This window comes from Manis javanica, chromosome 1, assembly GCF_040802235.1.
Source record: "Manis javanica isolate MJ-LG chromosome 1, MJ_LKY, whole genome shotgun sequence".
NCBI classification, from domain to species: Eukaryota; Metazoa; Chordata; class Mammalia; order Pholidota; family Manidae; genus Manis; species Manis javanica.
The window spans coordinates 160,821,019-160,840,126 of record NC_133156.1 but is presented as its reverse complement, the minus strand read 5'-3'; the positions used below and the strand labels follow the sequence as shown (position 1 = coordinate 160,840,126).

Sequence of the window (19,108 nt, the reverse complement as noted above, 5' to 3'; positions counted from 1 at the left end):
GTCAGTTGGCTGTGGAAAGGAATGAAATACTGACACATGCTACAACTTGCATGAACCTTGAAAACAATGTGCTAAGTTAAAGAAGCCAGACACAAAAGCAGCATATTATATGGCTCCATTTTTATGAAATGTCCAGAATAGACAATCCACAGAAATAGAAAGTAGATTAATGGTTCCAGGGAGCCTGGAAGGTGGGGCATATGGGAGTGACTGCTAATGTCGTGGGTTTATTTTAGGGCTGATGACATGTTTTGGAATTGGATATTTGTAATGGTTGTAAAACTTTGTGAATGTACAGAAAACCATTGAACTGTATACTTTTAAATGGGGGATTTCATGGTATGTGAATTACATCTCAACAAAAAAGTGGATTGATGTGTGCTCTTCACCCTCAAGCTCTAGTGTTGGCTTAAGGCTGGTGGTCCTCATGTCTTCCTTTGTCAAGGGCCATTGCCAAGTTGCAGGTTGGTAGTGGTGAAAAACCTGCTTTTACTTTCCATGAGTTATGCCTTTGTCAGCATCTCCTGGGGAGGCCCTTTCCCCACATCCCCACTCTGATGTCTCCTGAGGATGGTTCCAGGATATGGAGACCCATGAGACCTCCCTGTGTGTGCCGCCGGGAGCTCCCTGGCTTTATTTCAAGTGGTGCCATGTTCTTTTGTTTTGCTAACCCCACCTCTCTTTTCCTCCACCTCCCCTGACACTCAGGTTTGGTTCTATGGCTCCAGATGGCCAGTACCACTCCCCTATTAAGAACAAGAGTGTATGGTTCAATGCAATGCTGGCAGCGCTCACCCCTTCAAGATTAGCTGTGACTTTCCAAGCTATGGATCCCATAAAGGTACTTGACTCTGATTTTAATTTACCTCACTGTTTATTCTCTTCCAGGCGTGGGTAACAATTTCAGGAGCTGAGCTTCCTGAGCCACAATTGGTGTAGTGTGGCTGGGCGTACTGTTGAGATAAAGGTGGCCACTTGGCCATACCCAGGGAACATTTCTGCACCCTTCCTACTGCAGGATCTCATCCATCTGCATCCCCAGTGTGCTGTGGATGATGGTGAGTGGAACATAGGGATTGTGGCAGAAGCCCCACAAAAGGTGACCCTGGGAGAATGGGTCATTCAGAACAAATACATCTGCTGGGAGAGCAGCTAAGAGCTGCCTCATGTGGGTGCAGATCGGCCTGCCTCGGTGGAGTTCACTGGGGAACGCTGATGCTCACGTGGCTGTGTGGGGTGAGGCATTCAGCATCACAGGTTGGAGTCCAGGAGGCCGGATCTCCAGAGGCCAGCTCTGCACGTCCCTTCCCTCTTCCTCCTCCCAAATGTTGGTTTGCAAAGAGAAGCCAGAAAAGAAAATTCTGGAAGGCCCCCCTCCTCCTCTTCAGAACCTAGCTCTGTCTGCCCTCTGGACCCTCTCTGTCTCTGCCTGGGAGAAAGGCCTGCTTTAAGCTCCACTGAGCTTGGTGAAGCTGGAAGAAAAATTAAGATACCCATAAGTATATATTTGTGGCCAGAATCCAGCTTTTCCATCAAGGAGGAATAAATTTCATTCACCTGACTCCTGGCCTGACATCAACACACAGTTGTCTGAATAGCAGGAAAATCCTTTACTCACTTCTGCTGGGTCTGTCCCGCCTCACAGGAAGCCTGCCTGACATGAGCTTCCCCGAGTGGTGCCCTTCGCACCGTTGGCACAGCTGTGACGCTGCACACACCCATGCTCTGAGCGGAGTCAGTGTCCCTGCACCTGCCACGGGAGCTGCTTCCTGTGCCTGTAACTCGGTGGTTCTTTAGAGGGCCGGGGAGGGTGCTCAGTTGTGAAGTCCCACCTCGGGGGGCTCAGCTGGTCCCCTGAGCTGGACTGTGCAACAAACGAATGAGGCCTAGTGATGAAGGCTCAGGGGAGAGGCCAAGGCGCTAGGCCGGGGTCACGGTGCTGAGGACACCTTCTTCAAGTCTGTAAGAGAAACCACTTCAGCCATTTGCAGGGCTCTGGAAAGAGGGAAGAGGGGGTAAGTCAGAAGAGCCTAGAACTGCACCACAGAGAAGATGGGGCAGAAACTGGGCCCAGGCTTCTCTGGATCCTTCATAGCAGCATCTGCACAATTGCCCCTTTGGTCCCAGTGGCCCCAGGGTTCCTTTGATGAGAGTGCTGGGTGGTTGTACACTGGCTGGCGTCTGGCTATAAAGGCAGTGTAGACAAGCTACACTGCTAGGTTTTAGAGTGGATGAGGGTGTGTGAAGGACGGCCATGCTGCCAGCAGCCCCATTAGCCTCCAGGTCTGCGTGGCAGGTGTACAGCAGTGTAGACAAGGCCATGGGGGTCTTTAGGGAGAGAATTGATTTTAAGTGTCACCAGACCTGCAGTAGTGAGGGGTCAGGGAGAGGAGGCAGAGTGCATGCGTGTTAAAACATGCCTGTTCTCCATCCCCACCAACTCCAGAGGGCCTTGGGGGTCAATTTAGGTCCATTCCTTCCTTGCCCATCATCTGAACTGAATACTTGGTTCCTGGCAGTGGAGTGACATCATCATCGTGGGCTCTGAAGTCAGAGAACCCTGGACCCAAACCTCAAGCCAAACATGACCAGCAGGGGGGCTGTGGGCAAGTCAGGACCCTCAGTTTCTCTACCTGTGAGATGGGCCTCATGATAATGGTGAGCCTGAGAGGGGGAGTGCATGGGCCGCGCTGGCACAGAGCAGATGCTCCCTGGCTCGGAGCCGTTGCTGAGATGGTAGCTGCCGCCACTGCTGTGACTGGGGAGGCAGGAGCTGGCTGTGGGAGAGGAACGAAAAGGCTTTCCCGTGAAGCACACACCTGGCCTCCTGGCCTCCCGGTAAGAGGGTGGTCAGAGACGCTCTGCACAGGTCCACAGCGTTCTTTGGATTCCTAGGTACCCGAAACTAAACGTTGTGACTGTGAGCTGGCACCTGCTCAGCCCAGGAGGCAGATTTGCCAGGGGGTGGGGGACCGCTCCTGGAGCCGATGGGCCTCGGGCTCTGCGTGGTCTGGCTTCCGCCAGCGTGGTGGGCCCTGGTGGGCAGTGCCCCTGGCCACTGCATTCTCATCGTGAAGGTGATCTCTTCACCCTCCTGGCAGCTCCTTCTCTCCCAGAGTTCAGTCACATGACAGATGTTTTCTTGGCTGAACCCTAAGATGGGCCCTGCTTCTTCTCTTGCTGGTGAGCACAGAGACAGACCCTCCTGCGTGCATTCCTTATGAATCATGAGCTGTCACCACGGGTCCCCATGGTGACATTTGTTCAAGGCTGAGCATGCCCAGTCCTTTTAAACTTTGCTCAGATGTCTTATTTTTCATGGCTATCTCTCATTTCCATAGTGTTTTTCTGTACTTACAGATTTTCTCTTAAAGCCTTACCGTCATAGCCATCCTCTGATTTGTGTCCAAAATGCCACACCAGGCTAAATGATTAACAGGAGCAAAAGGAAAGGAAACTAAGATGTCTGGCAGAGGGTGGGAGGTGGGGGCTTGAGAACTCGGCAGGAGCTGAAGCCTGGAGGCTGGGAGGCCTTTTTGGGAGGAAGGAAACGGAAAGTGACCAAGAGTTGGTTTGGAGCAGAGGGAGTGTGGCACGTAAAGACTGCTAGGCCATGTGTTGAGTTGATTTTGCATGGAAGTAAATATTTTAGTGTAAGACAAGCTGGTCCCTGCTCTCAAAGCAGTCTCCCTGGTCTACAGCCACTGGGTCCCACCTGCAGAATTCCTGATTCAGCAGCTCTGGGGTGGGGCTGGCGAATCTGCATTTCTGAATTCCCAGGTGATCCTGGTGGGACTGGTTGGCATGGTTCACCAAGAGCCTCTGCCCAGAACAGATGGATATGGTTGTGAATTCCTAGCCCATCCCAGCCACCTCAGCACCCTCCACAGCCCCTGGTGCCTCCAGGGTCACGGCTCAAGTTCCCTTCCAGCTCCAGGGCACAACTGGCCTCTCAGCCACGCCTTCTCCTAATCCCACCTTCCGCATGTTAGTTTTCATGTCCAGTTTAGAGCTCAGGCAGGTGTCCCTTCTTCAGCAGGGTCACAGCCTGCCTGCGGTCCCTCTATCACATTCCCGAGGGACTGCAGTCCCCCTTGTGGCACTGGTTCCAGTTATGACCAAATAATGATGTGGTAGGTGGTTTTCGTGTCTCTGTCAGTGTCTCAAGAGGCTCTCTCCCGCTGTTGACGGGTTTGGGGATAGTGTGTCCTTGAATGACCTTCCCAAGACCTTCTGACTGTAAGGTTTGTGGAAAATTAGAACAACAAAGAAGATGAGGTGGGGTACCTGGGTGTCCTGAGTCACGGGTGGCTCTTTAAACCACGGGGGCGTAGTGGGGCAGTGTCAGGAGCCGCCTGTGCTGGCTGGCTTTGCAGTGTCACTCTTCCCAGCTCTGGCACATCCCCACAGATGTCCCCGATGCTCCCTCGGGGGCCTGGCTTTGCAGGGCTGAGCCCGTGCGCTTCGGTCACTGGCTGGGGCTGGGGCTGGTCAGCCAGCGTCAGAATGAGATCTTCTCCCTTCTCTGAGGACCCAGAGCCAGACACTATGACACTTTTCCCTGAGTTGAAGCTTACTCAGTCCCCTCAAATTAATAACCTCAATTTCTATGCCTACCACTATACATCTATTTTGTCTTTTTAATTCTTACTAGGTGCTTACCTACTTTTTATTTTCTTCTGGAGTCATTTTATGTTCATCTCTTCTTGTCATCGAGATTGATCTCATTTTTATTATTAACAGAACATTTAGTGGGGAGAGATCATGGCTTGTTATTCAGTCTCAATATAGGGCCTAGTAGAGCAGTAAATGTCAGGGAAGGCTTTTCCTCCCCCATCCTTCCCCCCCTCCCTCTCTTCCCTCCTCCCTCCCTTCCATCCACATACTCATCCATCTACCTCTCCACCTACACACTCATACACCCACCTATCCATTCATCAGTTTGTCCATCAATCTATCCACTCATCTCACCCATCCATCTACCCACCCACCCATCCCACAATGAAGACTCTGAACACAAGGATGATCAGGTTATGTATTATTTAGTAGTTAATGGTGATCTGTGGAATGTTCTAGAAAATCCTCCAGAGCCTGGTCCTCTTGAGTAAGGAGCATCTCTATACCCTTGCACATGTGAGGACTTGGTCTGGGGACTAAGCTGAATGGGATTGGACAGAAATGGAAAATATGCTGATAAGGAGCATGGTGAGACCTCTGCGTCCTCAAACGGTGTCACATAATGGAGAGTGGAGTGAGGGGAGGATAAGGGTTCCCTAGAGTAATGCCTTGAAAATGTATGGCACTTACAAGGGTGTGTCTAATTGAAACTGACCAGGCAGTGTTGACTGATACTGATTCTGTTGACACTTGTGTAATGTGGCCAGTCATCTGTTCTCACAGAGAGTTGGGGAGTTGAAATCAACAGCTCCCCCTGGGTCGGTTGTATGTCTGTATAGATGCATTGTGTGTGCTTTGAGGAGGCAGGTTAACGCTGCTGCTCTTGTCCTACTGATGCGAACATTATTCTTTATTAGTGTCCCCACACATATCCCCAGATGTTGGGGGTAGAGTGGCAAGTTGGATGTCTGGCAAGTCCCATGGGATGAATGAAGGCTTTGGCCTAGGTGATCCTCAGAGGGGCCGTCTGTGACATGTGTACTGTTTCATTTTATGGTCTAGAAACTTCCTGAGGTTGACCACCAGAGGGTAGCAAATACCAGTGATGGCTTGCAGATGATCTTTCCTTTACATTTATTGACTTTTGCATGTAAGACTTGGCTGGGATTTTGTTCTCAGTTCTCATTGGCTGTAAGTGTTGATTTCTGCAAAGTGGTCAATATAAGGAGAATGGGGTTGCACAAAATGAGTAATTGTCTGGCTCAGGACCAACACTGTAAAAAGGGTGTGGAATTATCTTGATGACTCTAAAAGGATATAATTTGACTCACAAATGTCTTAAAAATAAGTTTGCAGCATTTCATATGGGTGGAAAATGATTTAAAGAATTTTTTGTGGTGTTTCCATTTTTAACAGTTGAAATTCAAACACTTACTTTTTAAAAAGATACATCTGCTGCCGTATTCTCCGAAGACCAAAAGAGCTGGACATCTGATACAACCGTAGATAAACAGCACAGGACATGAATATTTAAAATGGATATTTGAAAGAATTGCCAGTTTGAATTCACTTCAATTCCTTGAATACATGTTGTATGCTTTCCTTAAACGAGGCACTGGGGCAGTGAGCAGAGATGCTCTGGAACAGAGGTGTGCCCACCAGGGGTGCCTGGTATGTCCAGGTATCTGAGATTCTACAGCACTGTGAGGGGCTCCACTGTGAGGAAGCCTCCAGGGGTTTCTCTGGCACGAGGGAGAAGGTGGTGGTGGGATTGTAGTGAGAATAACACTTAAAAAGAGAGAGTCCTAAGATTTTTGTGGTTGGAAGAGACCCCAGAACAGAGATCAGAGTTCAAACGCAAATCTGTTATGGAAACATTTCTAAGTGAGGCCCCTGGGTCTCCCTGGCACAAAGATCTGGGAGCTGGCATCCAGCTTCTCCCCACTGAGCAATGTATCCAGAGGCTGCCTGGGAGCACATGGGGTTGTGTGGAGGTTTTCTGTGCTGTAAGAGAGGAAAGTTCGGGCATCCCTCCCCATGTGATGTGGCATAACATAACAGGAATATTAGATGTTTGTGACTGTGACGATGTTTCAAGGAATAGAGCTTCCTTCAACTAAGCCATCAGAGGCTGAACAAGCCCTGTAGGAAACCCCAGTCTCCTCAAACCCTGAGTTATGGCTGTGGCAGCTGTGAGGGAAGCAGTGATGATGTTGCCAGTCTAGACAGCCTCCAGGTTGCTCTGGTTCTGGGTCCTGCTTGGGCAGCTTGCCTTCCTCAGCTCTGACAGCCTGCTTACTTAGGACATGGGCTGCGGCCATGAGGAGCTTCATGTCCCCACACCTCCAGGGAGCATCATCTGTGCTCCCTGGAGGTCAGACATGGATGGCTGATGGCTGGCTTGCTGTCCTTAGGAGCGTGTCTACCAGAAACTTGATGGTCCGTGTACCACAGATGCTTGTAATGTGCTATAAGCACATTTTCCCCCTTTCCTCACCTTTCCCCCTTTCCACCTTTCATTACTGCATTCCTTTGTCTTTGCAGATGAATCCATCCTTTACGTCACAGCCATATAACAGCTCATATGTACTGAGTGCTTCTCTGTAGGAGGGATATGTTTTGAGCATTTTGTGCGTAGTTGCTCATTTAGTCATCATGGCAGCCCTGGGAGCTGGGTGCTGTCATGATTCCCATTTTCCAGATAAGAAAACTGAGACACAGAGAGATGTAACAGCATGCCCAGACTTTTCTGGGCCTCATGCTGTGGCAGTCAGGCATGGGGATCCTGCCATTACATACCCTGGAATAGCTTTTGTAATCCTCAAGCCAGAGGTTGGAGTCAGACATAGATCCTGCTCACTGGCATTCCTGGACCATGTTGGCACACAGTTGTGTTTGCTTTGATAAACCAAACCAAACCAAAAACGTAAAAAAATTTTTTGTCTGCATTTGAAAATGTGGAGAATCCACCCAAAATGGGCTTTGGCAGATGCCAAATGGTTAGTAGCTGGGCCAGAATCCAGGCTTCCTTCTCCTTTGTGACCTGGGATCTGATATACTTTTTAGTGGCCCTGCCACCTTGCCCGATAGCTTTGTGTTACTGTGGTCCTGGGCACCTGTGTGCTGGGAGCAGAAAGTGAGAGGGGAGACCGGCTGTCTGGTCTTTACATTGAATGTCCTTTTACAGGGAAAGGGCTGTTTGTAATGAACATTTACTGAGTTTGTACAACTTTGAGCTCAGTCCAATGGAATGATTTTTCAGTACTTTTACTTCCTACAGTGAAATTTAATAAGCCAAAAAAATATTCACACTTCCTTAGATAAATTTAAAAAGTGAACTGGGCCATTTAAGTTTGTCTCTACAAACCCTTTATAAGCTCTAGGAAATGAAACAAAATGATGGTTAGTGGAATATTTGTGTGTTATAACTCTCCTGATTTACAACTCTAGAAATTTCTACACCTCTGCTGTGAGAGTTCAGTTTACTTACACAACACCCCAATCCATCTCCCTTTTCAATTTTTTTCCTTCATCATTTTTGATTTTTACATTGTTACTTTAAATTCTCCCATGGACTACTAGGGTGCTATAAATATTCTTAAGCCTCCATTTCTTATCTAAACAACCCTATTTTGTGACTCCTTTCAAATCCTCATTCTTTCAAAGCACTGGAGTTCAATCAAGCCTTTGAATATAAACCAATACACTTTTATTTTTAATGCTACTAAAAAAGCAGCAGTGTATATAAATTTAGAATCACTGCCATTCTCATTCAAGAGATTAAAATTCATTACAAAGAAAAACCTCAATCATTTTACTCAAGTACAGACTTTTACAAAAACAACTTCCCTTTGAACTGAAACATTAGAAAGTTTTATCTTTCGTTTGACATACATTGTGAATGTAAGAAATTCCAAGTTCAAATAATATTCCAAGATCTGGAGATTAAGAATTAGACCTGATAAAACAATCACCATCAAGCAAGCATGGCAAGATGCCAGTAACCTGAAACAATAAAAAAGAACTAAAGTTACTAAGAAAAGTAAAAAACGGGAGGGAAGTTTCAGCTCTCTTCATCTGTAAATGGTTTATGCCTTTGCATCATAAGTAAGGTCTTTTAAAGGAACATAAGATGGGTTGGACTCGTCTATACCAATAATTCTGAATATAACACTTCAACTTTTGTGTGACAGAGAAATAACCTTTCCCCTCAGTTACGCTTTGCTTAGAGTAGAGGCTAATGTGAGAAAGCACTGTACCTGGTCCCAGAGGTGTAACAAAAACAGTTTGCATATACAGTAACATATTTATATTAACCATTGCTCTTTGTAAACAGAACTAAGATGAAAGACTTCATGCGCACATTGGCTTGGCTTTCCTGAAGCTTGCCTGCTAAATTTCCCCTTCCCTCTCCCTGACATCCATATCCCTCATTTTTGCCTGTAAAATCCTACCCATCCTTCAAGGTCTATTTTCTCTTCTGTAAAACCTTCCCTGAGCCTAAAGACAAGGATTAACTTCACCTTGCTCTGTGCTTCTATAGCACTTAGGGCCCCATACACATTACATCCTACCTTGGTGACAGTAATCAACAGTACACAATCGACTGGGCCACCAAGGACAGAAGAGGTCACGCACAAGGGCCCACACCATAGTCCGGTGCACGGTTAGAGCTCCATAAAGAGAGGCTATGGCTATACATGTATATGTTTCTTCTCTACTAACCTGTAGTTCCCACAATACCTAGGAAGAACGCCTCACACCTGACACAGAGGCTTAATTTCACCCAACAAGATGATATTTTCTTATTATTCATCCTTCCAAGCAGTTCATCTTTATATCTGGGGAGACATTAGCAAATTCTACCCTAAACACTTCCCATGCACCTAGATGCAATGTCAGAATTGTTCAGTGTTGTGTCACAAGAGAAGCAGTAGTGCTCAGGACACCAAAATGGACCTGAGGGAACTGTGCTCTCGACATGGGTGGAGGCGTGCACACACACGAGGTGGCTGGTCCACTGCACACTCCACGTGCTCTCACTGACCCTCTATCTTGCTTGAAGGTCTTTTGGTGCAGTAAGAGGATGGCTCCTGAAGGGCCCTAGGGTGCAGTGACACAGGAGTCAGCTGTGGGGCAAGTAAGTGCTAAAGTCATGTCATTCTGGAGGTGGAGAAAAAGTAAAGTAGAATCAGCTATAGACGATTAAAGTCATGAAGAGAACATAAAGCCATCTTCCTCTTCACCGGCATCTAGGTAACATCACTCAGGGGTCTGAAACCACTGGACCTCATGCCAGTCTTTCTGTTCTGATCTTGACAGCACCAGGCTATTAATGTACCCGTTCCCTAGGTGTCACCCTTCATTATATCTGAAGAAAGCACAGCTCTTATTAGCACAGTTAGAGATTTCATTTTTGAAAAACACTTCCTAAATTAATCTTTTTGTTTTCATTTTTCATCAGAGGGCATTTCCTAGAATTGAATGCTGAAATCCATTGACTGAGATGATTCATAGGAATTACAACTTTGGTGAGTCAGAAACATGAGTAATTTTTATAAGTCCTACAAGAACATTAAATAATCTAAAGATTCAAATCTGACCCGATATAGTCTGTGCTAAACCTACATATATTATTTCAGAGATACACTTGGACAGCCTCGCCTTAGAACTTAATTTTGTAACACTTGACAGGTAAAGAACTTCATGTTTCATTCCTTCATTCAGCAGCTTCCTTACCTGGGGAGAAAAGGCCCATGTTTTGGGTTGTTTAGGTTGCCATGTGGCTCTGACTGTATGAACGTTGCTCAGAACCTGAAATGAGATTCTCCCATTTGAAATCATGTTGTGGAAAGCTCCCTGAGCCATCAGCACTTCCAGGCCCCAGCAAGTTAGCAGTTAAGTGAGGAGCAGAGGGAGAGGGGGAGCTTTCACGTCTTACTCTGTGCTGCTCTGTAACATTTTTTCTTTTTATATCAAGTACATACATAATTTCAAAATGATTAACAAACAAGTTCTACAAAACAATGAAAGCACTGATAAAATGAACTCAGAATCAGACCTTGGTGCTTGTAGCACATTATTTTAAATGAAATACGTCATTTCTGAGATAGGTTTACCAGACAAGTAAGTGAAATTTCGGGCACAAATGACCTTTTAAGAAATGGGCCCCGTAAGAGCGCTTGTGTGTAGTCCGGTACCCTGCCACTAAGACAGACATGCAGACAATATTAGTAGCGCAGACACACGCTTACAGTTTTCTTTAAGATCTCTAGTCCCACAACACACGTAAAGCAGTGAAATACACAAGGAGCAGAACTGTGACGAGGAGTTCAGATTCTGTGAAGTTATGGCCAAACCAGCATTATCCAAAGGAAGAGGTAAGAAACCATTTTTACTTTAGACACAAATATGTCCATACAGCACTTCTAGAACTAAGCTTTGAGAATATGTAGAAATTAACCCAAACCTGTCATGTTAGGTCAAATTGCCTTCGCTGCCCTCTGGGTCCCTAGTGGTAGGCAACTAGGAGTACCTTCTGGGCAGCCGCGCTGTTTTTCACATGAAAAACCTCATTCCCTTTAACAACTAGTACATTTGAATTTATTTAAACTCTTTCTAAGATAATAATACTCTCAGCCTGGACTCTTGGGGTACAAACTCCTTTTGATTATTACCTGGTATTTAGTCTAAGACTGCTTTTTATTTATTTGAAAGTCCTTCTTGGTTTTTCAAGAAGTGGTAACTGCTCTTAATGTCCCAGGAGTTCTTGGCAATCATCAAAATTGAGATCTCATCTCTGCTTTTATCTTTTCAGCTTGGAGAATCTTGGCTTTGACAAGTAACTTCTGCTTGATAATTTTACATCTTTCTTGATTTATAGACTCTGAGGGCTAAAAAGGATTTAATCTAAACATCTCATTATACATATGAGAAAACTGCACCTATGGAGATGAATGACGGGCTCAGAATCATTCTGTCTTCTGCACATAACCAGGACACAAGGGGTAAAGTAATCAAGGATTCGAAAAGTTTAGAGATCTTTCCACTTACCAGACCACATTAAGAATGCATGAGGACATCTGCTCAATATGGCACACTAGATTTACATTTCAACAAAGCTGCTGCTCCTAACATAAAGCAGGTTAGTGAAAAACACAGAGTAGGATTCAAAAGTAAGATGAATATTTTAATGGACTATAAATAGAACAGGAAAGCAAAGAAGAGGATTAGAGTAAAACCAGGTGTCTCCTGAGCTCTGAATCTAGTAGTAGGATGTGGTGGCAGAGTTGGATTTGTATGTTAGAGGCTAATGGTACCCAATACATGTTAGAGGAACAGAAACAGCCTTGCTGCTTGAAGACAGGAGGGTGAAAAATAATGGTGTCCAACCTTCCTCCTCATTGTAAGTGGTGAGCTGAAGCAGGTAGGACAAAGATGGAGCCATGACACCAGATCGGAGCCAAGTCAACAAACAGATGGGCCTTGTAGTGAATCAGTGACATTCCTGACATCACCTTGGATCAAACCTCTAAACTCTGTAAAGTCTAGCTCTAGACAATGTTTGGTGGGAGATGGTACTGGGTAGCAGCCACAACACTATTAGATAGTAGGGGGAAGAGAGTAATGCTATCAACCACATGTAATGTGTCTTTAAAGATTGAAGAAGAAATCAAATCCTAATAACAGAAGAAACAAACCTGAGCATAGAAATTAATAAAATATGTGTAATGAAATTAAATATTGTTTTTAAAAAAACTAATTTGCATAAAAATAAAGCCTTCTAGACAACAACAATAAGATGGGAGCAGGTATTCAGCTGGTTGCTAAAGCACATTGGCATCTTTGGTGTATTAAAGAGGAAGATAGAATGATTTTAGATTTATGAGAATAATTTATACCTAAAAAGGTATGTTAAAAATTTTAAGGTAACAAATAATGGAAATATAATCTATAGATTCCAAACCAACGGTAGGAAAAAAGTGGAATGCAGACAACAGTATTTCAACAAACAGCTGAGAGAAACAAAAGCAGCAAAAAAAAAATGATAAAATAAACATGCTCACACATACAAATGGGGGAAATAAGTCCAAATGTATGGTAATTATAATAAATGAGGCTTATCTAATATTTATTCAATCCAGATATGGACAATATGAAAAAATGTGAAGCCTTATTTCATTTATGAATAGAAATGTAAAAATCCCAAATAGGTATTAGTCTAATTAAGCAATATTTTGCTTTTAAACAAAATAAAAATATATGATCAAGAAGAGATTATTTCAGAAATATTAAGGTTGTTTCACTCTCAGAAAATTATTATGGAACACCACATCAACAAATTAAAGGGGAAAAAAACTTAGGACCATCTCAATAGATACAGAAAAGAATGTGCTAAAATTCAACATTCACTTGTAATAAATTTGGAGCAGAAGAAAACCTAAGTGTCTATCAAAACTTGTAGCTATCATCTCAATGGTGAATCTTTAGAAGCAATCACATTTAAATGAGGAAGAAGACAAGGCTGTCCCTCCTGGCAGTGCTTGCCAAAACAGTAAGACAAGGAAAAGACATGTGGTATAGAAATGGGAGAGATGAAACTATTTTTTGCAGGCAATACAACTATATACATAAAAAAGTCTAAGAGGCTTTATATAAAAGGTCTGGATACAAAAAATACTACATTCAAGAAGTATTAGAAATAATAAGCAATTTCAGTAAAGTTTTGGGATATAAGATCAACTTCCAAAGAGTAACTTTCTATTTATCAACCATTACCAATTAGAAAATAAAAGAGGAAAAAGATTCCAATGCATTATAGCTACCAAAGCTAACTGATTTCAGGAAATAATGTGGTGTGGGGAGAGTACACAGAGAAATTAAATGATAATATGAAGATCTGAATAGACATATCCCCCAGAACTGCAGTATCCAATACAGTAGTCACTGGACACATGCAGCTATCTAAATTTTACTTTAAATCACTTAAGTAAAATTTTAGTTCTTCAGTCATAGTAGCCATGCTTCAGGTGCTCAACAGCCACGTGGGGAGAGTGGCTACCATAGTGGACAGCACAGAGGTAGGATATTCCCATTATCCCAGACAGTTCTACTGACAGTGCTACTCTAGACTGTGAGACATCCCATGCGACAACTGACCCAGGTTCTCCAACAAGTCAGGGGCACAGAAATTAAAAGGCAGGAGAAGGGGGACTTCTAGATTAAAAGAGATGTAAGACACATGCCAACCGAATGCAACATGTATGGATCCCGACTTCAACACAACAACTACAAAAAGAAATCCTTGAAGCAACAGGGAAGGCTGAATATGGACTGGGTATGAGATGAAAACACGGACCCATTCTTAATACTGCAGGATGGGATAATGGTCCCTATGTAAGAAAATGTCGATACTTCTATACAAAGTATAAATGTCAGTGCATATATAGAAGAGTGAAATGAAATGTCAGTTTTCATTACAACCCTTATATAGAAAAATAAAGAAAAACATTGGGGCTATATTAGCCAGTTCAGCAAAATCTTGAAAATTATACTTTTTTTCTCTACTTTTGTGAATGTTTGAAAAGTTTCATGATCAAAATTTGATTCTGAAATAAAAAAAGGCCAAGGGAAGACTAGAAATAATCATGTTAATCTATTGTCAATGTGAATTCATGTCTTACTACCTTTTAAAGTCATCACCTAATAATATGATGTAGTGACCCAGTGCTGTCCAGTAGGACTCCCATAAAACCTCCTATGCTGATGGGATGCTCTGTGTGCTGTCTGATGTGGTAGCTGTCAGCTACATATGGCAACTGAGCACTTGAAATGTAGTTAACGACATCCAAGAACTGAATTTTAAATTTTATTTAATCTTAATTATTAAGTTTTAAATTAATAGTAATTTAATACTATTTTAAATTTAATTTAAGTAACTAACAGCTGCTATAAATAACAGTAGCTCCTATAGAGTAGCTGGTGGCTACTGCATTTCAGTTTGGTTCAATTTGTAATAAATATGAGTGCACATTTATTTTTAAATTAATTTAAAAAAACAAGGTGTGTATGTTTAAATTGAACAAAAGTCTTTTATGGAGAAAATTATGAAAGCTTATGATAAAATAAAAATGAAGATGAGAATAAATGGATAGATCATACTATATGTTAAAGGGCCATAAAGACTTAATACTGTAAAGAGTCTAGTAAAATCAACCTATAAATTCAATGCAATTCTACTGAAAGTTCCAAAAGGTTTTTCATGTAATTTAACAAGCAGATACTAAAAGTCAGGTAGAAGAGCAAAAACATGTAGATAAGTTAAGAATAATTTATATAGAAAGCAAACTGAGGGGACCTTCCATATTATGAAGTCATAGTGATTTAGACTGCATTGGTCCAGGGAAAAACAGATACACCAACTGACCAGAACAGAGGGACCAGACCAGATCACACACAGATGATCATTTGTCTCATGATAAATAAACATATACAAATAAGTATGTGCAAGAATATTGAATGAAAGACTATGTAAAAATGTTCCTCAACTGAATAATGGGTAAATACACTGTGACATATCCATACAATGGAATACCATTCAACAGTTAAAAAGAATGACCAAGAGCAAAATCCATCAACTTGGATAAATCTCAATAACAGAATGCTCAGGAGAAAAAGATAATTGCAGAAAGATACATGGATATTATACTATTTTATAAAACATGGGAATATTAAAAAATAGGCTATATAAAATTAATAAATCAAAATTTAGGATAGTGATTTACGTATATGGGAAAAAGGAGAGGAATAGGATGAGGAAGTGCTTCAATCATATTTGCAGCATTTATTTTTAAATTAATAGATTTATTTTTTAAGAGAACACTTTTTTATGAACTTTTAAAATTATTGTTTAGATTTATAGAAAAATTAGGCAGAAAGTACTTATTTTTTATTTTTGAAAAAGTCAGAAGTACATATTACAAACTAGAAGTGTTCAATAGAACTAGGTGATAAAGCCATAGGTATCTGTTATGCTATTCCCTGCATGTTTCTGTATATTTGAAATAGTTCTTAATTTTGAAAACATTGCTAATTCCAATAAAAATCAGATTGGGCTATAAAACAGGTATAAAAGGAAAAAAGTTGGAAACTGTAATGTTCCAAGACAAGAAAGCATCTAAATGTGAGATATGGCTTGCCTTCTATTTCTCTTATTATTAGCTATTAGTTGATATATCATTTCCTAATGAGTTTTCAATTACTTTTTAAAAGGGTGAAACATACAATGGTGGTTAATTATGAAATGTGCCAAACATATCAGACAGGTTAAAAGAAACTTACAGTGATCACCTAGATTCTACTAGTAATATTTTACTACCCATTCTTTAACACATATATCATCTGTCTATCAGCTCACCTTATTTTTTGATGCATTGCCAGTTTGCAGACATTAGCAAACTTCTCCCTAAATACATTAGCATGCATGTCATTAACTAGAGTTGCGCGCTTACAGTTCTTCTGGATGTAAAATTTAATGTAATGAAATTTACAAACTTTACTTTTATTCTATATGTAACCTCCAGCATGGAGAGAGGAAATGGACTGGCTCGCCATCATAGGCCCTGAGGAATGACACAGTGAGTGCCGTCAAGGGAGGCCCCGTGAGGAGCCTGAACTTCCATCGGGCCCCAAAGTCAGGAAGCATATCTTCCCCCAGGACTGTGAATAGAGGCCAGGTGGGAAACCTGGACTTCCATTCCCACCGGGGGTAGTGAGGCCACACTCACCTTCCCCTGCCATCATCGTGCCAGACGTCTGCTAAAACAGAGGCTAAATAAGATCCAGAGACCCATAACACCCAAAATATCCAGGATACAATAAAAAAACACTCATCACACCAAGAACCAGGAGAATCTCAACTTTGAATGAGAAAAGACAATCAACAGACACCGATACTGAGATGACAGATGTTGGAATTATCTGACAAGCATTTTAAACCAGACTCCTAAAAATGCTTCAATAAGCACCATGGACATGCTTAAAGCAAATTTAAAATGTAGAAAGAAATACAATGTTTCAAGAAAGGAATCTCAACAAAGACATGGAAGATTTAAAGAGCCTGTTGGAATTTCTAAAACAGAAAAATACATTAACCAAGATACACACACACACACCCTCACTGAATAGACTCAATTGCAGAATAGAAAAGAGAGTGAGAACCAGTGAACTTGAAGATAGGAAAACAGAAACCTCACAGTCTGAATAACAGATAAAAGAGATAAGACAGAATGAACAGAGCTCCAGGAACTTTTGGGATTTTAACGAAGGATTTCACATTCATGCCATGAGAGTCCCAGAGGAGAGTTTGGAGCTGGGAAAGTATTCAAGAAAACAATGGTGGAGATGCCACCCAAGTTGGCAAAAGACAAAAACCTACCGTTGAAGAAGTTGAGCACACCCACACAGTGAATTCATGCCAAAGGGCAGCATCAACTTCTAAAAACTAAACATGAATCTCTTGACAGCAGTGAGGGAGGAATAACACCTAGATTTACTGACAGGGAAAATCAATCCCAATGACAGTAGATTTCTCATCAGAACGCTAAAGGCCAGAAAGAAGTGGCACAGTTTTTGTCAAGTGCTGAAAGAAAGTAGTAGCCACCCAGAATTCTCTATCTAGGGAAAATATGCTTCAGGAATGAAGGGGAAGCAGACATTCTCAGATGGAGAAAAACTAAGAGAATCTGTAGCCAGCAGGCCTACCCTTAAAGAATGGCTAAAGGAAGTTATGCAAACAGAAAGGATATGATAAAAGAAGGAATCTTTGAACATCAGGAAGGAAGGAAAGAAGAACAATGAAAAGAGTAAAAATAGGGCAATACGATAGGTTTTCTCTTGAGTTTCCTAAATTATGCTTGATGGTTGAAGTAGAAGTTACAAAACTGTATGATGTGACGATTAGCATATATAATGGGGGGGTCAGTCAGAGGGCTGTACAACACAGAGAAGACAAGTAGTGATTCTACAGCATCTTACTACACTGATGGACAGTGACTGTAATGGGGTTTGTGGGGGGGACTTGGTGAAGGGGGGAGCCTAGTAAACATGTTCATGTAATTTTAGATTAATAACAAAAAAAAAGATGAATATGAAAAAAACTATGATGTGGTTCTTGATGTTTTAGTAGTAATACTTTTTCATTTATAATTAGTCTTAGATTTATTAAAGAACACTCAAGTAAACAGTATCAGCGTTTGTGTAACTATTAAATATGTTCTGGAACTCTCAATTGGAAATTTGGCACATATTACATAAACTAACTTCTATTATTTTTATGTAAAATAACTTCTGTTCTTTTGATACGTTATTCAAAATAAAGTTCCAATCTTTGTTTTATGTTCTCATATACAAGAATAGGGAGAGGGCTAAGAAAATGTATCAAACTAGATCTAAGGAAAAGACAATTCATCCCTTCTTGGTCGCTGATGACACCTACTCGTGCATGTGTGGTACTGGTTTTGTGCAGGGTACACAGAAGCGAGGGAGGATCCCTCCAACGCAAGCTCATTCCTTCACTCCCAGTTCAGAGGAAGAAAGGCACTTTCCCCCTGCTGGCACTGGAAGCGCGCTTGGCTCCCTCACACAGAGAGCAGCAGCAGCTGTTCTTTTAAGACACTAACTGGGTGTACCCTTGACACACTGCTCTGAGGTACTGATCAATGTAACCTCTTTCCTGTGTGTATCCTGTTATAAAAAGGCATAGAAGCTGTTTCCAGACAAAGCTGTGAAGCAGTTTACCCAAACTCTCCCAGGTCATGCCCCCAGTAAGACTCTGAATAAAATATCTTTCCTTAAAAACAGTATACACCGAGAGAACAAAGCTAAACCAACCAGCTCCTCTAACCTGATCGGCTATCAGTGTTCCCTACATCACTGAATGTCACCAGCATGTACCCACATGTGGAAGTCAGACACTTGGTGCATACCTGACACCCCACTCTACCCACCCTCCATATTCCAGTCTGTCACTCAGTGGGGTTGGTTTTCACCTCCTTAGTATCCCTCTAGCCATAGCTCTCCCCTGCAGCCCACTTGCCTGCTCTAAGTTATCACCATCTCTTCTAGTCACATTTACTGTGTTCTATGTTCTGTTCTAAGTGCTTCACTGACATTCACTAATTTAATCCTCACATCAACCCTAAGAGACATATACCAGAAGAGAAAGCAGAGAGACAAGGTCACGTACTTTGGTCCGCGTCTCACACCTAGCTTGTGGAGCCACGGTTGATCCCAGGCAAACTGGCTGCAGGTTTTGTTACCTCAAGGGGGACACTTGCTGCCCTTTGGCCATCACACTGTGCCATAGCCCCCAAATGGTCTACTCATGCCCCTTCTGGCTCCCTCACCCGTCTCCAGAGAGGGGCCAGAGATCTTCCCAAAACATAAGTCTAAATAGCATCACTTCCTCCAGTGACATTCCCTATTTTAGGAT

General features: G+C 42.5%; 1 protein-coding gene across 36 annotated transcripts in view; it reads left to right on the top strand.

Moving 5' to 3' along the window:
* The window catches only part of LOC108385691 (uncharacterized), a 72,311-nt gene extending 54,299 nt beyond the window's left edge, over positions 1 to 18,012 (top strand). For 5 of the 36 annotated variants that reach the window (XR_012132698.1, XR_012132711.1, XR_012132743.1 and 2 more), the window contains 5 exons: positions 709 to 841; positions 10,082 to 10,148; positions 10,260 to 10,997; positions 11,435 to 11,761; positions 16,200 to 18,012. Coding sequence is in view for 2 of the 36 variants with exons in the window: in XM_073239707.1 (XP_073095808.1) it covers positions 709 to 841; positions 10,082 to 10,108 (160 nt within the window). In the remaining 34 variants the exon portion in view is untranslated. Of the gene's footprint in view, positions 1 to 708; positions 842 to 888; positions 1,059 to 10,081; positions 10,149 to 10,259; positions 10,998 to 11,434; positions 11,762 to 16,199 lie in introns of all 36 variants that reach the window. The other 31 variants (XR_012132728.1, XR_012132739.1, XR_012132736.1 and 28 more) reach the window with 25 other exon arrangements.
* Positions 18,013 to 19,108: the final 1,096 nt, after the last annotated feature.